Raw genomic sequence first — 18,804 nt, 5'->3', positions numbered from 1 at the left:
GTTTGCGTCGGGTGAGCCGTAAGTCGTGATTGGTGTAATTAGAGAAGACGAGATCAACGAACTAAGAAGAGAATGTTCGTGTGACAATGGCGGTGCGTTCGTGTGCTCAAAAGTAAATCGAGTCGCGAGAAGCTGAGAACTTTCGGCATCAAAAGCAGACGACACGAGACCAGCCCAATTTCAGCGAAGGATTAAAGTCGCTGGCGTGAAATTAGCACGATTGGGTGGTCAGGTAAAGAGTTGCGCTCTCAATTTTCCGATTCCAAAAAATATTGGCTCTCAACATATTTTTTATATGTATGAAGATCGACAAAAGGCTAACCCGGAAATGATGAGTCAAAATAGATAATATTTTGGCTTTCTGACTTTCGTTTTTTTCTGGATTCTATTTATAACATATTATAATAGGCGTCATTTTTCAAGCTTCTTGGTTTTCTTCATGTGACGCAAACATTAGCTACGGTTTATCGTGTAACTCTTCTGCATATTATTTTTGTATAAAAAATAGATAAACCGAACATTACTCTTTTTGTGTATATATATATATATTTATAGCAATAATTATTTATATATAATATAAAGCAGTATAAATAGAAAATTAAATCTGTTATAAAAAATATTATATTATTCAAATTTTAATTATTGTTGTTGTGTTTTATAAAGAGAGGCGATGTTTTTTATTTATAAAATTCAATATATGATAATTGTTATTATGTTGAATATATATTTACATAAATACTATTAATATTCATACACAAATAACGTTTTAAATCATGCTTTAGAAATTTAAAGTTATATAACTATAGTAATTCGATATGCAATCTAGTTATCGTACTGTCGCACTTTAAGCAAAGCAATAATTATTTTGTTAATACTGAAATAATTGCCACAACCTATTAAAGCATATTGAAAATTACAGAATATGTAAGATATTGATCTAAATATATTACTTTTATATAAATTAACAATGAAATGAAATGGAAAATAAATGTAAAAATTGAATTAAGCGAGTTTAAAAGATAACAGTCGTTTTACTCTTATTGAAATAATAAAGTAAACATGATTGATCCGCTTTTTCCTTTTAAAATGTTTATTGGTTTAATATCTATAGGTATACTTTTAAATTAGAGTGTATACGTAATAATAGATTTCTTTAAATGTTAATATTGAAATTTTATAACGTCTGATGCGCACATAACGCAATAATAAATTATAGTGAAATTTCGCGCGACTGACTTTCGCGAATGTGAATTATTGCGGTATTGTTTTTTTCATCGGAAAAAACGTAACAATATTTATGCGAAAATGGTTCTTTATTGCCCGATAATTTGTTTCGGCGGTTTCACACTATTTATAGAAACAGCTTTATTTAGCTTGATGTATAAAAAGCTGCAATAATTAGATAGATTTCTGAATATAAAAATGTGTTAAGATAATAAAATTTATATCAGGTTATTCCATAAGTATTTAGCACAAATTTGCGTTAATACAGTCAGTTCAAGATTTCATCATTATTCATAATTGGGAAAGTGATAGCTCTGAAGCCCATGATACGGATATACGTTCAATATATTTATTATTACTCCCGTTTAGTTTTTGAACAAATAAATAGAAAATAAAATCGTTATTATATTTTTTATATTTATTAATCAACCGGAGTAATGAACCGGAGTAATTTAAAAACTTGTACCACCAAATATATTTTTAAAAATAAAAATTAAATAGTGTATATGTAAAATTAAATCTCAAAATTTTCGTTAGTTTAAAAGCTTTTGAGTTTAGATTTATCTCTTTGCATTGTAGTTGTACGCAGTGCCTTTTTTAGTTTGAAAATGATTTTTTTTAAAAGGCGCATAATTTTATTGCCAATTTTAAAACTAAATACTTAAATAAATATGAAAATCGAACTGACTGTGTTAACGCAAATAGAGGATAGTACTTTTACTTAATTAAATTTTACTAATTCGAAAAATTATGTATAAATTAAGCAATCATTTTTTTAATGTCGTTTTTTATATCCGTTTTTGTAAAATATTTTTTTTCACCTAAAAACTGTTGCAGGGATCTAAATAGATGATAGCCATTTGAAACAATGTCTGAAGAATACGGTAGATGAGAAAGGAGTTCTCAAGAAAATCCATTGATTTTCCTATCGTCTTCTTGGACACACGAGGGCGGGCGCTGTCTTGGTGTAAAATTACTCTTCTTTAATTTATAAGGTAAGGTATTTTATAGTTTGATTTGATTTTAAACAAATTAGTTGAGCACACTATGTGTCTCTCGTAATTATCTGCCTAAAAGCCGATAACTCATACGGCATTTTAGCTTTTTCCTGGCGGGAGCAAAATTTGGCCAGTATTTCGTTAAATGACATGCTATTTTCTGGCACAATTCAAAGGGGAACGGAAAATGTCCCCATTTGCCCCCCAAATGACATCTTAAGGCACATCTAAACCTACTTTTGACTAATAGGAGAGTGCAAAAAACAATTGTCACTTCTCAGAAGTCAAAAATTCACGTCAAAAGCAATAAAATCGTGCCATCGCCATCGCAGTGGAAACGCTCGTTACCGAGCGTTCCCACTGCGACGGCTCCGACACGATTTTATTGCTTTTGACGTGAATTTTTGCCTTCTGAGTAGTGATAATTATTTTTGCGCTCTCCTATTCGAATTAAATATACCTTGAACATACTAAATAATATCAGCAAAGATAGTTATCATATTTTTAAGAGTGTAATATGCGAGACGCGTCGTCTGCCTGTACTTTTTTCTTCCGCTTCATTTCCTCTGAAAGATGAGTTAGCTTTGTACTTGACCCAAGGGTACTGTATCTTCATCGGCAGAGATTTTTTATCACTGGCTTTTATAGACCTTGTTAAGTAATGTTTTCGAATCGCATTAACAAACATCTGCTGTTATTGGTTGCGCTGACAAAGTCTATGTTATTAAAAAAAAATAATGCAAGCCAATTTCATTTAACGCGACGATTATGCGTGGTTTTAAATCAAGAAACAATAGACTATTTATGTATAAAGTAACCATTAAAATTAAGCCCACTGATCTTTCAAAAAACAAAATGAGTACCCAACATTAAGAAAACTAATTCCATGCAAAACATTTAGATACTGTGTAAGTCAATTTTCTGATAAAATTCGATAATATATTATTTTAATAAATAAGATTTATCTTATCAAATGTACGTCCTCATAAAATTATCAAGATGAAGATTAATATCAATAAAACCTTAGCTATAATATTATTACTGAAAGTGTTTTGTTATTATTATGTCAATTTTAGATTTAATATAAGAAAAATGCTTTAGAAACTCTGTATTTGTGCTTATAAATTTTTAGAATGTTTTTTCAATAGCATATTAATTGCATATAACAAATATTGCTTTACACTAATTGGATTTTAATGATTTTTTCAGTATAAATATACATATAAACACATATGTTTATACTTAATTATTAAAATGTCCTTGGAACATTATTTTATTTTTAATTTACAAATCAAAAGAGACTGTTATTAACTATTTTTTATTGAAAATTTGCGTAGTGTTATTGAAATCGGTTGCATATTTTTGTTATCACAATTGCATACACAACATTCTATGATATAAAAATAAGCAAAAAAAATCAATGCTTGATACCTAATAGGATTTTGCCAAAATGTAATGGCGCTACATTCGAACATAACCAATACGTATGGGTGTAGAAATAACAACACAAAGAAATTATCATACTTTAAGGGTTGCACAATGATAACACCTTTGTATGACGTTACCCAACTTCCTAAACAATTTGGCTGACAAAGTTTGTCATTTCACTTTCGTTACGTTCTTCCTTAACGATAATTTTAATCACTGGCATTGTCTTGCGTTCACAAAAGCCATTGTTTATACTAAAACGACTCTATTTATATCTGTGGAACAATTTTTCTAAAGTCATTTGTTCATAAAAAGTGTAGTTGCACAGTCGTCTATGCAGTTAAACAAATTATGGTAAATAATCAATCAAATTTTACTCTTTCAATAATAAAATTGGCTCACTTTATTTTATAATATAATATCCCGTACTTGCAATTTTAAATAATGAATTTAATAGATTATATCTAATTACATTTTTATCAACAAAAATTAAAATATTCTTTTCAATCGAAACAGTAGTTATATAATCTATTTTTTGTGGATTTATGTTAATTATTATTTCTAATGTAATTGAATATTCGATACATCAAAATAAAATTAGAATTGAAAGCATGTATTTAGTATATTTGTATTTAAACGTCAATGATTTGCAACTAAAAACAATATATGTATGAATTTAAAACATTTTTGACTTCTTAATTCTTTTCTCGAGTATTTTTTTAATTAAATTTTATATTTATTCATTTCTATTTTTAAACGCTTTTTAATGTCTTAACTAATTTTTTTTAATAAAGTAATATTTTTTTGAATAGCCGCCATTTTGAAACAAGATAGCGAATTAGGTTGACTAATTTATAAGAGCTGTATTTTAAATAAATTTTAAGTCAATATAATTAAAATTACGACAGTTCTCTAATTTTGTTATATCTCACAAAAACGACAAAAAATAAAATAAAAAAACATTTTTTATATTTATATTTACTCATAGATTTGTTTTTCATGTTTTAAGTATCTAAGTACATTTCAAAGAAAAAAATGGCGGATCAGATTGGCTAACTAATTTAGACGAGATATTTACAAAGTCTATTTTTAAAATAAAATTTTAAATACAGCAGCTATCGTGTAATTAAATTAATATTTTTTTATGACAGGATTTGAAGAGCGTTTTACTTTTTGGATTCTTACCACTAATATGGTGCGTCCACGAGATTTTATCTATAAAAGTTCACGAGAACGTCAGCGATACTCAACAAGCACCGTTTACAATAGACGCGAGTCCTCCGATGGACAAAGAACCAAATTCAACTTCTAAACCAGAAACGCACTCTATTAGTCTATTCCTACCGGAGAGTAGTCAAGAAACGGACGCTGCTGCTAAGCATATAAAAAATCAAATGCACGTAAAAGAACATCAAAAATTACACTCATACACTGCTATGTTGACAAAGACAAACAAGACATTAGCAGAGAGAGATGAGAAGAAAAAGAAGCTCCAAGCTTGGCAAATACCGTCACCGCTATCTCCACTGGCGACATCTGATCCTAAATCTACTAATTCGAGCAAAAGGCAAACTGAATTCATCCAAAGTCCGGAGTTGTTCATTCCGAGTCAAGAGATAGGATCTTACGATAGCACAGAAGGATTCGTGCCTCACTTAATTCACCATCCAAAGTCTGTTCAATACTATCCTCAGCCCAAACCGATTAAACACGACGTTAACTATGGTTACGCCCTAGGAGAGCCCAGATTACCACCTTCCGCCACCTATAGGGATTTCAATTCTTTCGAACAAGATTTAGAAGATCTCAAGTTGAAATATCCAGAGTTTAATGACCTAGCTAATAATTATCCTATAATGGAAGAGATCGTTAAGCAGAAGATTGCTGAAAAGTTTCATCATACTTATCATCCGAAGCATCCGATAGAAGATCAAAGCTCAGATGAGAAGTATCAAGAAAACGAAGATAAGTCCAACGAAGACGATAAAAGCAGACCTCCTAAAGCATATCTACCCGCGTATCCTTTCGAAGGTGATGATCAAAAGTGGATTTCTACTAAAAAACCGTACGCGGGAGAGTATTATCAAGATCAGAAATTTCCATCTGGAGATGTTCCAAACTATGTAAGCGGAGAGAATCTTAATGGAAGCTATCCTGAAATAGTGAAAGAGAAGAAGATGTACGTATATATTTTTTAACTTAATTCAATGAATATATGTAGTTTAATGAGCTTGTTAATTATATTAAAATCACTAGATGGTTACCATTGCAACCGTGCCCTGGTTACCATTGCAACATTGTATAGCAACTTGATTTATCTTATATGAGCAAGTAATCGTCGCGACACTGTACAATTATACTGCCGTTATACTTAACAAGTACATGGTGAAATTTAGATTTAAATATATGGACGAACGTTATGTCTTTTCATATTTGAAAATAGTAGAGTTACAAAAGTTATTTTAGCTTGTTGACAAATTAAAACTGCTCTACCAATGTCTGACTTATGAAGAGTAAGACCCGAACACACCGGCGCGATAATTTGGAGCGATGGTATAATACACACGCGCCGGTGTATTCGTGACTTAAGTCTTGTGCTGCATAACTAAGGAAGTTTGTTTTGTTTCAGGGTCTCGCCATGGAAACGAGTCCTGCATTTAGTGACCGCTTTCTTGCCGGTCGGGCTGTTGATATCGGCGCTGACTCCGAACGTCATCAATATCTCTAACGTGCCGTAAGTGTGCGACTTTCCGATCGTCTGTCACGAGACTCACCGATGTGCACCGGACAAAGTGAAACTGACACACGACAACGACCTGTCGAAACACACGACACAACACATTCCCTAAATCTGTGCACCTGATTAATGTGACTTTCCATAAAAAACACACATATTCACAAACACAAAGCATGGAACGAGGTCGTAAATGCACTTATATCAAGCGACGAAGCAAAAATCTCGAATTTTTAATTTATATTTTTTCCTTAAGGTACGACGGAAAAGGTCTTTTCGTATAAGTCATCTTGATGGTGATAAAATTTTAATCAATAATTTATTTTTTATTAAATATATTTTAATATAATGATCAGCGTTGTAGTAAATACATGATTGCGATCGGTAGTAGTAAAATCAGGGACGGTATTTTTGGGGATGGGCAGATAGGGGCATTTACCCCGCCTTTAATATGGCCAGAAAATGCATGTCATTTAATTAAATATTATGAATCTTAATGTTGTTCTTGATTCTAAACCACAAATTCTTGGATTACCTCTCAGAGAAAATCTAAAACAACAGTCTTGAATCTATTTCGAAGATATTTTTTTAAATATTTCATCGGTAGATATATATTTTTATAGTGAAAATATAATTTATATGGCAAGTGCTACTTTATATGTGTAGTAATGGTTATAGTGAATGAGTGTTTTTCAGTAAAGTTATATTTTTACTAGCGTAAATATAATTTATTATCAGTTATTAATTAAAGTTTTTTAATAATTTTTTTTTTTTTTAAAAAACTTTTTTTTCATTTTTTAAAATGGCCGGTAATACCGGCCATTTTAAAAAATGACGGTAGTCAAGATTTTGGCAAAATATATTTTTTTTAAAGTTAATGAATGTCTTGTTACAAAAAAAGCAGTTAGTGTTTACTGAAAAATATGATGTTGCAAATTAATGACTTTTTTCTTAACTTTAATTTAATTTATATTATAGCACTTTTTGTAATTTTTTTTTTATTATATTTTCATGAATTTCTAAATATAAATTTGTAAAAATCTGGTTTAAGTTCATTAGTCAGACATTTTGTTTCAAATTGGCGTATATTTAAAAAATTAAAAATGGTGAAACAAATGAAAATAAATTAACGTATTTTGTCATTTATGCGATTTTATGAAACACGAAAACTGCCATAGTGTTAATTATATTGAAATAAAACTTGTTCTAAAAATAGACCTAGTAAATATTTTTACGAAGTTTGCTAGCTAGTATGATCCTCTATCTTGTTTTTAAAAATGAATTTTTAATATTTTTTTAAAAATATTTTACTTTACATTTTTTTTGTCCTTTATGTATGTAGAATATACCGAAATTTGAGAACACAATACTGCCGTAGTTTTAAACATATAGACATGAAACTTGTTTTAAAAATGGTTCTTGTAAATAGCTCGGGTGAGTGTATTAGTAAGCTTTATTCCCTATAATGTTTCAAAATGGCGGCTATTAAAAAATCTTAATTTTAGGGAAAAAAGTGAATAAGTAAAAAGTGACGCAAATATTTTTTCTGAGTATTAAAAACACTACAAAACAAATTAAAGAAAAAATACAAATATATTAAAAAAAAAAAATTTAAAAACATAAATTTTATATACAATATATTTCTTTGTAGCCATTTTAAAACCAGATGACCGAGATAAATTCGATTAAAATTACGGCTGTTATCGTAATTATAAAAATAATTATAATCCAAGTAAAATATGGCTAAAAAAAACAGTTTTGCTTGAATTTTTTTAAAGACGTTTTGTTTCTTTACACTTTTTCTTTATAATTATTTAACGGAATAGGATGTTTAAATTGTCTTTTTTTCAAAACAAAATGGTAGATCAAGTTTGGTTATGAACCTATCTGAGATATTTATAAGGTATATTTTATAGAAAATAATAAATCTATGACAGTTGTCTAATGACAAAAATAAAAAATATTTAAATTCCAATTGTGCATAATAATATATTTTTGACCTCTTTACTTTTTTCTCAAGACGTTTTTCCGGATTTTTTTATTCTTTTTTGAATGGCAGTTAGCATAAAATAAAGAAGTTCAAAATGTGCTGTAATAGAAATTGAAAAAATCGTTTTTATATATATTTTTCTGAACATAGTTTTAGTGAAACAATTTTCTGTGACCATTTCAGTCGAATATAATATATAGCTTGTATTTAATGCAAAATTATTTTATTCGACAAAGCAAATTTGTATGTCAATACTTAAATTAATAAAATAGCAGACCTTGCTCTAGCGATCGAGAGCAGGACTCGCGATTAAAGCGAGGTATGAAGCTTGTCTTCGTACGTCTCAGCGATTGAAATGTTTTTTTAAACACAAGTATTTAATCATTCTTGTCGAAAACCAGATATTATACACAACAGCATTTCAAATTTGACTAATATTAAATTTTTATATTTTAATTCGTGGCGATAGTATATTTTATATTAAAATCAATGCTTAGAATAATTTTAAGAAAAAAATTTGATTTTTTTTTATAAATTTTCTTTATTTTACTTATACATTCATTATTGTTATATAATTAAAATATTATAGAGCGTTGAAGTTAAATTACCTATATTACATTAAAACTCTTGCTAAACATATTTTTTTTGTTTAACAAGAAAGACAGAAAGAGAGATTGTTTTAATAGATATAGATATCTTTATCACGTATTTTATTGTACATGTATATTACAACTGTACTTGACATAATATCAAATGTGAATTTTAATACTAAGTATCGGCGTATTATATGTGTATGTTATTAAATGTAGAAAGAAGAGCTACAATATATAATCAATTACTTCTCCAAAATCACATTTCTTACATTGATATATAGTGCTTATAGTTTTTCAATTCGAATATTTTATAACAAAACTAGGTGCATTAGTGATTGCATAAGCAATAGAACAGGTTATGTTTTTTTTTTAATACTTCCTGTGTGTTTGAAAAATCCGAAAGCAACTCACCCGTCGGCTAGAGCATCCATCTTTGTCTCGAGACAAGAACAAATCGAGCCGAAAAGCCTTTTCCGCTCTTTTTAAGCGACAAATAAATAATCGCGTTTTTTTACCGGTAATTGACACGTACTGACCGATTTCACCCCTAGTGCGTAAAAAACGTCAGCTTGTTAATGCGCCTTTTCGTCATCAATCAAAGCGGTGTTTCTAATCTGCATTCCGAGACGGTTAATCGGTTAATCGACGGAGTAATGAGTCGGCGGGTCGCGAAATAAGAAGACTCCGGGTCACAGGTGAGATCGATCCGTGACCGGACTTTTACAATTTCCGATTTTTTTTCTTTCGTTTCTTCCATTACGATCGGTAATGATTCTCAATAACGGATTGAGTGAAATCAATATCTTTATGATGTGATAAACGGTTATTTATAACCGTTGCGTATTTTGCGTTTGCATACTTATCAATTTGAAAGTCAATCGTGCTGTATTTACATGCATACATAGATCGGATGATGGTTCTTAAGGGAAAGTTCATCAATTTAATCTCACTTTAAAATGTCATTTTTTCGGTAAATTGTATGTTTTGCGTAGACCCCAAAAAGTAATAATTTGTTTAAAAATTAGTGGTAGAATGATCATATTTTTTTCAGGGTCTTACGACTCGACTGAGTAAATTTCGCGATAGCAAATGATATGTGAAAGTATATCTAAAAAGTAACAGTGTTATCAAATGTTTACTAACTTTTTAAACTTATGGGCTGTAAGCAACAATAACTATTAAACAATACTTTGGTTCAATTTTATTTATTAATATAAAGGCAGCTTCTTCTAAAACATAATTGACCATATAAATCAGCGAGGAATCTTACATATCAATAAATTGATCTAATCTTTGTGGCAAAATCTTATTTCATAGTAATTAATATATACATGCAATATTTAAAAGCATTCAAGTAATTCACAGTTTTTAATAAAATATTTTTATATTTTTAATTAAAAATGGCGGAAATTGTTTTGTATGACGTAATGGCGGTTTTAAAAATGAATAATACAGACAATAATGTAATTCTATGGAACGGTTGTCCGAGGAATCAGTATCTGTGGCGATGATATGCGACGCATTTCTTTGTATTTGGCGCCGACTATTCGGTTTTGTTGGAACTGCTTCGTATTGATCGATACGGTGTAGCTTTACTTGTTGCGAGTTTGGCTAAACTTTTATTATTCCAAGTCAGAAGCGAAGTGGTGGTTCTGGGGTCAAGTTACAATAGGGAGTTTTACTACAATGCTTGATTGTATATCATTGAATAATATAGAAAAATTCAATGTTTTCTTTCAGACATCGACATTTTTATGAATACGGATGATTTTTTTTGGAAGGGAGGGGGGTTACTAAACTTATCTTATCAGACTTTGCGTGTATATACATAACATTTAATCAGTTTAGTTGACGAACAAAACACTCGCGTAAATGAAAAAAAAAAATTTTTTTTTTTTTAATTGTCACTATCAATATATCTATTTTTAGAAAATGTTTAATGTCGGATATGATAAAAACACAGTAGTTTTCGTGCCCTAAATTTCCTTATTTACCATTTATTTATAGTAAGTGATTTAGTTATTAAGTCATTAAAAAAATATTTATTCTTACTCGTTGATAATTCATATAAATATTTGATTAGGTTATATTTAGAATAATTTAGTAATAAGATAAAATTGCTAAATAAATGTAAATGCCACCGTTTTAAGTTGATTAGAGATCGCTTAGTTAAATTCAAAGGTTAAATTTGATCGATGCCGGATGCATTAGACAAAATTATTATTATTATTAACTCATTACAGCACTAACACTCCGTTGTGTCGCTTTCTCGTCTGAAATGCGAAAACATTTTTTTATCCTACCAAGATTTATATCTGCAGACTGAAGACCTCACGCAGAACGATTCCCGTCTCGTAAGAGAAATATTATAGACAAAAAAACACAGGCGTTTGTTTTGGCACAATTTATGGCGGCCGAAATAAATCGCGCAAATCGATTCGTCATTGTCTTCAATTACTTCCAATCGAAATTTCAAGCTACACTTGTCTTTTCTATGAATGATGATAGAAAGTTGCCATTTCTTTATGTTTTCCAATCGGCACCGGTAAAGTTTTCGATTCGTTTTATAAAAATGATGATCTGAAATGGATCGTCATATAAACGATAGATAAAGGTTTGTTCTTCGGTGAGTCAAATCTTTAGGTCATCTCGAGAGATTGTTTCTGAGAAACTGATACAGAACGTTAACGATTCGTTTAATTTCCGTTTTATTCAGCTTCCGGAAATAACTCACTATTCGAAACCTACATACGTAGGATCAATATTGGTCATGGGATAATAACCTCAAAAATTTGAGCTTTAGAATATATAATAAATATAATATGCAGATAAAATATATTTTAATAATATATTTTTTAATGTTGCAGAGATAAGCGATATCCAATCAGACAGAGGTCTGAATCAGACGTTTCAGATGATCTCAGAAATATTGTAGGACTTTTGGGCAACACCCAAAACGGCACCAATAGTGACCCCGAATGCGACGAGAGAAGATTCTGCGATTTTGCGATTAGAGGAAAAGATGAAGAGTCATCTTCAGCTGAGAAGATCTATTGGAGTTTGGCGCACAGGTAATATTATATATACATAACCCTTTTATTACCAAACAACACAATAAATTTTCACTTAAGTTGATTATTAAATAACTTTAACAAAGCAAATTTATATTACTGATTTTAATTTTAAAATATTTTTATATGATATTTTCTTATTATTTCCATATATATAATATATGAATATAACTTATGCGATTTTTCTTCCTTGTGTTTATGGTATTAAAAGGGTTAAAGAGGCTGGTTTTCTGGTGGCGATGGATGCAAGTCAGAAATGTAGTAACCTCGTTGCCGATTCAACTTTCTTTGGCATTGAAACCGAATCGTGTAACCGCAACTATTTGTCGCGGTTGGTAACGATCAAAACGTTTTTTACTTCTTTTTATTCTTATTATTGATTTTTGAACTTAGATACGATCTTTAATACTTGAAATCTAACCTCAAGAACTCGTTTATATGAGGTTAATATCGTAGGTTATGATTCATTTGTGATATATGTTTGAACCCATATCACTATCTATTATTGTGATTGTAATAGTGTGATTGTCCCTCTCAACTGTTAGACAATTTCTACACTTGTAACAAATTGAGAACTTCATGCCACACAATCAGAGAACACACTTCTCAAAAATATGACTCAACTCAAAATAAGTGCCAAAAAAATCTATAAAAATATTAGTGCAAGAAAAACAATTTTTAAAAGAACTTTCGTCTAAAAATATCGTGTAATCTTTAGGCTTAAATGTGTATTAAAATATAGCTGATGTGGTAACGATACAAAAACCACACAAATTGGCAAAGAAGGTCATTTCATACTATACATTTCAAAGCTATTTAAGAAATTATTTTTTTAACACCATTAACTACTACTTGTGAAAAAGCGGGTACTTCCGTTTTACAAAAGAGTAGCTGTTTTTGATAGATATAGTTTTTCAGCCATTTCGGTCATTAAATTTGTACGGTATTGAAATAAAATATCATATTTTAAACAATATTTGAAATAACGACTGTTTGGATAACCCTTTGCTTTATATGTCTTATATATGATTTTTATAAAGTCGCTTTCAGCGTCGAGCGGGCTGGCTTCAAAATTGAAACGGCCCACGTTAAAGTTGTTACTCTGTAAATTGTACTTCTTTGTATGAACAGTGAGAAAATACACGTAAACAAAAGAAAAATATGTAATTAAAATTATAAAAAATCTACTTTAGAATGTATATTAAATGAATATATAATTTAAATAATTAAATACTAAAAATATATTCGAAAAAAGCAAAATTAATTAAAATAATCCGGTATTCATACACTCGCTAGCTACGGTACCTCACGGTAGTGATGGACCGCATGTATCCGGCAGATTATCTCAAGGCAGGGCCGGCCCGAGGATAATCAGCGGCCCGGGTAAGAACTAAAATTTTCACCCCCCCCCCTCCCTGTTTTCATTGCACGTGCAACACAAAATAACTTTAAAAACATATTACATACAAATCTCTTCTGTCATTTAATTTTTATACCATTTTTGAAATTTCGCGATGAAATCATAATGTTTTTAGAAATAAATGAAAAGTCAATGATATAAATTTAAATAAAGTTGTCACTTTGTGGGGGACTACAATGAAGCATCTAAATTAAAACTTGGAATTTAGAAAAATAAAAATAAATTAATTTTCAGGCATGAAAATTGATCTTAACAAAAAAGACAAGATTTTCACTTATTTAGTGACTCGTGAATTCTGAGTTTCGCTTATTATTTTGGATCGAGATATATGTATATGAACTATAACTTGGTAGGTCAACAAGAAAATAATCTCCCTTGTCTACCGACCTCGAGTGTTAGTTGATCCGTTCTCTACTAAATGGACCACAACTCCGTTCAGTTGATGCCAAAAGATATCGACATTATGATCGCTGCTATTTCAGACCTTCTTAACGTAGGACCTAGCCTTTCCTTTATGTTGACGCAGACAGGACATCATAAAATGTGCACTTGCATATGATCTTAATCCGTCTTGCACTTAAGAGGAAATCCTAATAATTTAAATTATACAAATAGAGAAATTGATCCGTTACTAATAATAATTAACCAAGAAGTGGTACCGTATGGCAATGTCGCGGTGGCTGGGCATGACATTGGACGCAAAGTTGCGATGGAACGAACTTAACGTAACTAAATTATCGCTTTGATAAATTGTTATAAACTTATGATATACCACCAAGATCTAAATCCTATCCAATTATGGAGAGACGTACTAAATTAATTTATCAGTGTTACAGTAATGCTATAGAACAAACTTTTTTTATTATATGTGATATGTCACATTGTACGATCTAATTCGATATTAATTATACATCACAATATTTATTCATGAGATAAGGAAAATCTAGTCAAAAAGTTTCATAACCATTTTAGAGCAGCATATTTAGCGCCTATTAGTTAAATTATATTTTTGCTAGTAGAAATATATATCTGCTAGCGAAAAAGTATTTGGACTTAATAAGTGAAAATATAATTTTACCAAAAAATACACATTCGCTGTAACATTTATACATCGGATGTAAATATATATTCAATAATACTACATATAGAAAAGTAGTAATCATATAATTTTACCAGCATCTGCCAGATAATTTATATTTTCACTGGTAAAAATATATATTTACTGGTGAAAATGTATTCAGATATGATTTTACTGAAATTACATATTTTAAAAAATATTTTCTGTCTCGAGTTTACTCGAGACTATTATTTCTAATTTTGAATGGGCACATGAAACTGAGTTTATTATTTTTTATTTTTCTGCATTAAATCCAGTTGTCAAAGTACCGATAATACAATCTATAAAAACTTTGAATTTATATAATTCATCTTGTGCTGTGATTGATTTTTCGTTATTTCTTTACTTCTTCCTTAATTTACTGCTACTAATTTACATTCGTTAAATATTTCCTATCATGTCTAATATTTTTTAAATGTTCAAAAAGCAATAAAGTTAACAATTATTTTTAAACAAATTTTAGCACAAACGAAGCTGCGTCAAAAAATGATCTTCTGTCCCTTTGAATAATAATGTTTATTGCGAAAGTACTACTTAGAAAGTGTGTGCTTTTGAAGGCAATGTTCCGCTCCTTTTATTTCCTGTATAATATGTATAAAAAAGGCTAAAAGAACTTATACCTGAAATACATCAGTATATAAGTACATCTCAAGCAATTGTAGTTTAGTTTAGATTCATTATTTAAAGTCGATTTTTACTTTTTTTGTAAATATATACTTGCCCCTCAAGGAGAACGGGTCCGGGAATTTGCCCCCTCTCCCCCTTCCCTGCTCTTGGTGAGCTTAAATATAGAAATATATTCTTAAGCGAATGCAAAAGTAAGACACATGTAATTTATAAAAATTACCAGCACATAGATAAAGTAGTGATAAAGATTATGAGTTACATAAAAAATAATGTATCAAAAATTGAATATAATAAAGTTTGAGTATTCCATTAAGTTTAAGTGCTGCAATATCTCTATATGGCAATACTTAAACATATTAAACGTAACTAATAAATAATAATTTTTATTAAATTGCTTCTAATGATAATCTTTCAAGTACTTAATTTTAGATTGTATTTATAATTATCATAAAAAATATAATTTATTAATTAGAAATATATTAAATTGATTTCGATTTATAATCCTTGAAGTGTTTAATGAGGAAAACTCAAAAGGCTATTAAATCAATCAAGAACGAAAACAGAATATGAAAGTCGAACAATAATATTATGATAATCAATTCATATTATTATTTAGTTTTTTGGAAGCGGATCAAGGATACGGTTTTAGCATAATTTCTCTTCAAGTGTGAGAATCGGGGAAATCTTATTTTATGGCATTAGAATCATCATCGTCGAATTAAATTTTATTCTCGCTGGTGTGAGCTACAAATGAGTTTTTAGCGGAAGCAAATCTGCACAGTTCGAAATGAGTCGAAAACGGCATGAAAGTGTAAAATTTTAATTGTCTCGCATCTGTACCAGATTCGAAGATTGACACACATACACCATATGCGTCGTCATATTGTACCACTCTTCCGGCTAATTACTGTCTTATTTATTTTGTAAATATTTAATCCATGAACGTTACAATAATTATACATAATAGTAAATATATAAGAGTCAATAAATAATTTCAAGGGCATTTATTTCACTTAAACTTTAAGAATATTTAAAGGTATAATATGGAATTATTCTTACAAAAATAAAATTTATTGAAAAACTGTTAATGGTAAAAGTAAAATAAATGTAGGGTGTGAATGGAATACATAAAAAAAATCTGAAGCGCAGTGAAACTGGAGTAATGTAAAAAGGGCCGTATATCCAACATTCCAAGGTAGAGAATGCAGTTAAAATTTCAGAAACCAAATGGAGCCGGATGGAATTCCTATAGAATTGTTTTAATTCTTTATTTATGAAAGCATACAAATCGATGCAATGACTATAGACTTATTAGTTCAATAGTTCAATTAAAAAAAATATAGTATATCCAATCAATAGTTAAAAATATATTCTACGGCATAATCTGTGATTCAAAATTTGGATTTCATATAAAATATGTTATGTGAATGTTTGAATATTCAGTTTAGATATACGTATATGTTACGGTGATGATTTATCACCAGCAGTTCACCGTCAGCAATTAATCTTTAGCAGTTTACTGCCGCGTCAATTGCTCGCATAAACAATTTATAGCATACAAATAATCGCTAGCATATTTAATCGCCAAGTAGTACACATAATTTATATATATATATTTATTAGTCATTTTAAATTGAAAATAAGATTTAGTTTCACTTACCGCGCAGTGAATAAATACAGTTTCACTAATATTATAACCAGTAAAATGATAAATCAATTCCTTGATACATTTTAACTGACCTAATTAGTAAAATTATATGCATACTATTGAAAATATAACTTCACTGGAAAAGTTTCGAAAAGTCCATTTGCTATTCAAATTTAAACCTGAGCTAATAGAAGTTCTAGAACGAATTATAGCTTTAGAACTTCTATTAGATTAATACCTCTAAGTAAGGAATAGCAAATGCATGTATTACAACTATCAAAATGAATTTCATAGACGTTTCAGAAAAGCATGTAATTTAAATCCCCTAAAATACGTCACGATTTAAAAAAAATCAGACTTTCCAATTAACTAATGAAAAAGCAAGTTTGTATAAAGACATCTCACTGTTTTTTAACGGTAAAATATGCTAGCAATTATTTGTAGGGCATAAATAGTTTATGCGATCAATTGACGCGGAGATAAACTGCTATTGATTAATTGCTGGCGGTGAATTACGAAGAATAAATTTAATAATAATAAACACAATAAAACTTTACGTATTAATTATTTATTTTGCTGCATTAAATCTAGTTACATATATATATTTTGCCTACATATTACGGATTATTAGAAGCTTTCAATCTAAAATTCTTATTCTTAGTTTTTTCTCTAAGACTTTTTTAACATAGTTACAGTTTTTTGTCGTAAATTATATATATTATTTGTCTTTAACTCTTTGAGCGGTATCGCCGTACATGTACGGCGGTCAATCTTTCACTGTTTTGAGGTACTCAAGATAATTATATATTTACATATATAACTTAAGAAATAATAAATATAAGAAACATTATATTTAGATCATATTTTTAATAATTTGAGTTAATGTATATGATTTTTATAGAAAATAATAATTTAAGAGTAGAAAATAAATAAATATAACAAAAATTTTATAAAAAGTATTAAGTGCTTCTGAATTTATATAAAAAGTTTCACAAAAATCAAATTATTATATATATATATATAATAACAAAATTGTATAATAAAAAAGTGATCAAAAAAATTATTAAAACATACTAATACAAAAAATAGTGAAATAAATCAAAGCAATAAAACGTTGAGAATCGCTGAATTTTTCTATAATTTATTATATATGAAATAAATAACAACACTCCCAGGTGTATACTAACAAATTAACAAATATGTATAAATTAACTCACTACTCAAAGATTTAATATATTCTAGTTGTTTTGGGAGTCGACATTTTAAATTATTTTTAACGTCCTTCAGCTGGAGTTTTTCTTCACAGAAGTTGAAAACGTCACGAAAGTGTAAATTTTTAATTGTCTCGCATCTGTACTAGATTGGAAGACTGACACACATATAGCATATGCGTCGCCATATAGTACCACTCTGCTAATTATCGCGTTGCTTTCCACTTCCGCGGATGAGACCGATAAAAATCGATCCGATTGAGCAATAGTTTGCGAACCGAAAAATGCGATATAAGGTCAACGAGTGTGTCAATAAGTTTCTCTTTCGGATATAGAGAGAAGACGTTGAAGAGTTTCACCGTCATTTGGTCGGCGAATTTTTCCATCGGTTACACTCTCGCATCCGAAAAGTGAAATAATTTGACATAATTTCTGCAAAACGTGTTCTCATCGTTTTGCTTTTATTTTATGTTGCAGCACCCCCGACAGCGTCGCGGAGGCCGCCGGACTGAAGAAGATCTTCGGGGCGATCAAAAGTGAAGAATGTCACCAGTTTTTGTGCCGGAAGAGACGAAGGAGTCGACCCAGAACTAACAAGCACAATAAATATTCAAATAAAAAATAGAAATGATTAATATTAATATTATAATAATTGTTGGTAATAAAGCTGGTTATTATTTACATAAAAATGTGTTGAAATAAAATAAAATCTTTATTTACAAAACAATATTTTTTGTCTAAGG

General features: G+C 29.4%; 1 protein-coding gene across 1 annotated transcript; it reads left to right on the top strand.

Annotated features, from left to right (window-relative positions):
- Positions 1 to 3,951: 3,951 nt before the first annotated feature.
- On the top strand, positions 3,952 to 18,780 carry LOC148225902 (uncharacterized). The gene is made up of 5 exons (XM_088203980.1): positions 3,952 to 4,004; positions 4,802 to 5,829; positions 6,280 to 6,384; positions 11,835 to 12,038; positions 18,539 to 18,780. Exons 1-5 carry the CDS (start codon positions 4,002 to 4,004, stop codon positions 18,684 to 18,686), a joined length of 1,488 nt encoding a protein of 495 aa, XP_088060106.1. The 5' UTR covers positions 3,952 to 4,001; the 3' UTR covers positions 18,687 to 18,780.
- Positions 18,781 to 18,804: the final 24 nt, after the last annotated feature.

This window comes from Plectrocnemia conspersa, unplaced genomic scaffold (genome assembly GCF_051122295.1).
Source record: "Plectrocnemia conspersa isolate PC_06_02 unplaced genomic scaffold, ASM5112229v1 ptg000014l, whole genome shotgun sequence".
Taxonomy (NCBI): Eukaryota; Metazoa; Arthropoda; class Insecta; order Trichoptera; family Polycentropodidae; genus Plectrocnemia; species Plectrocnemia conspersa.
This window is presented reverse-complemented; position numbering and strand designations above follow the sequence as displayed.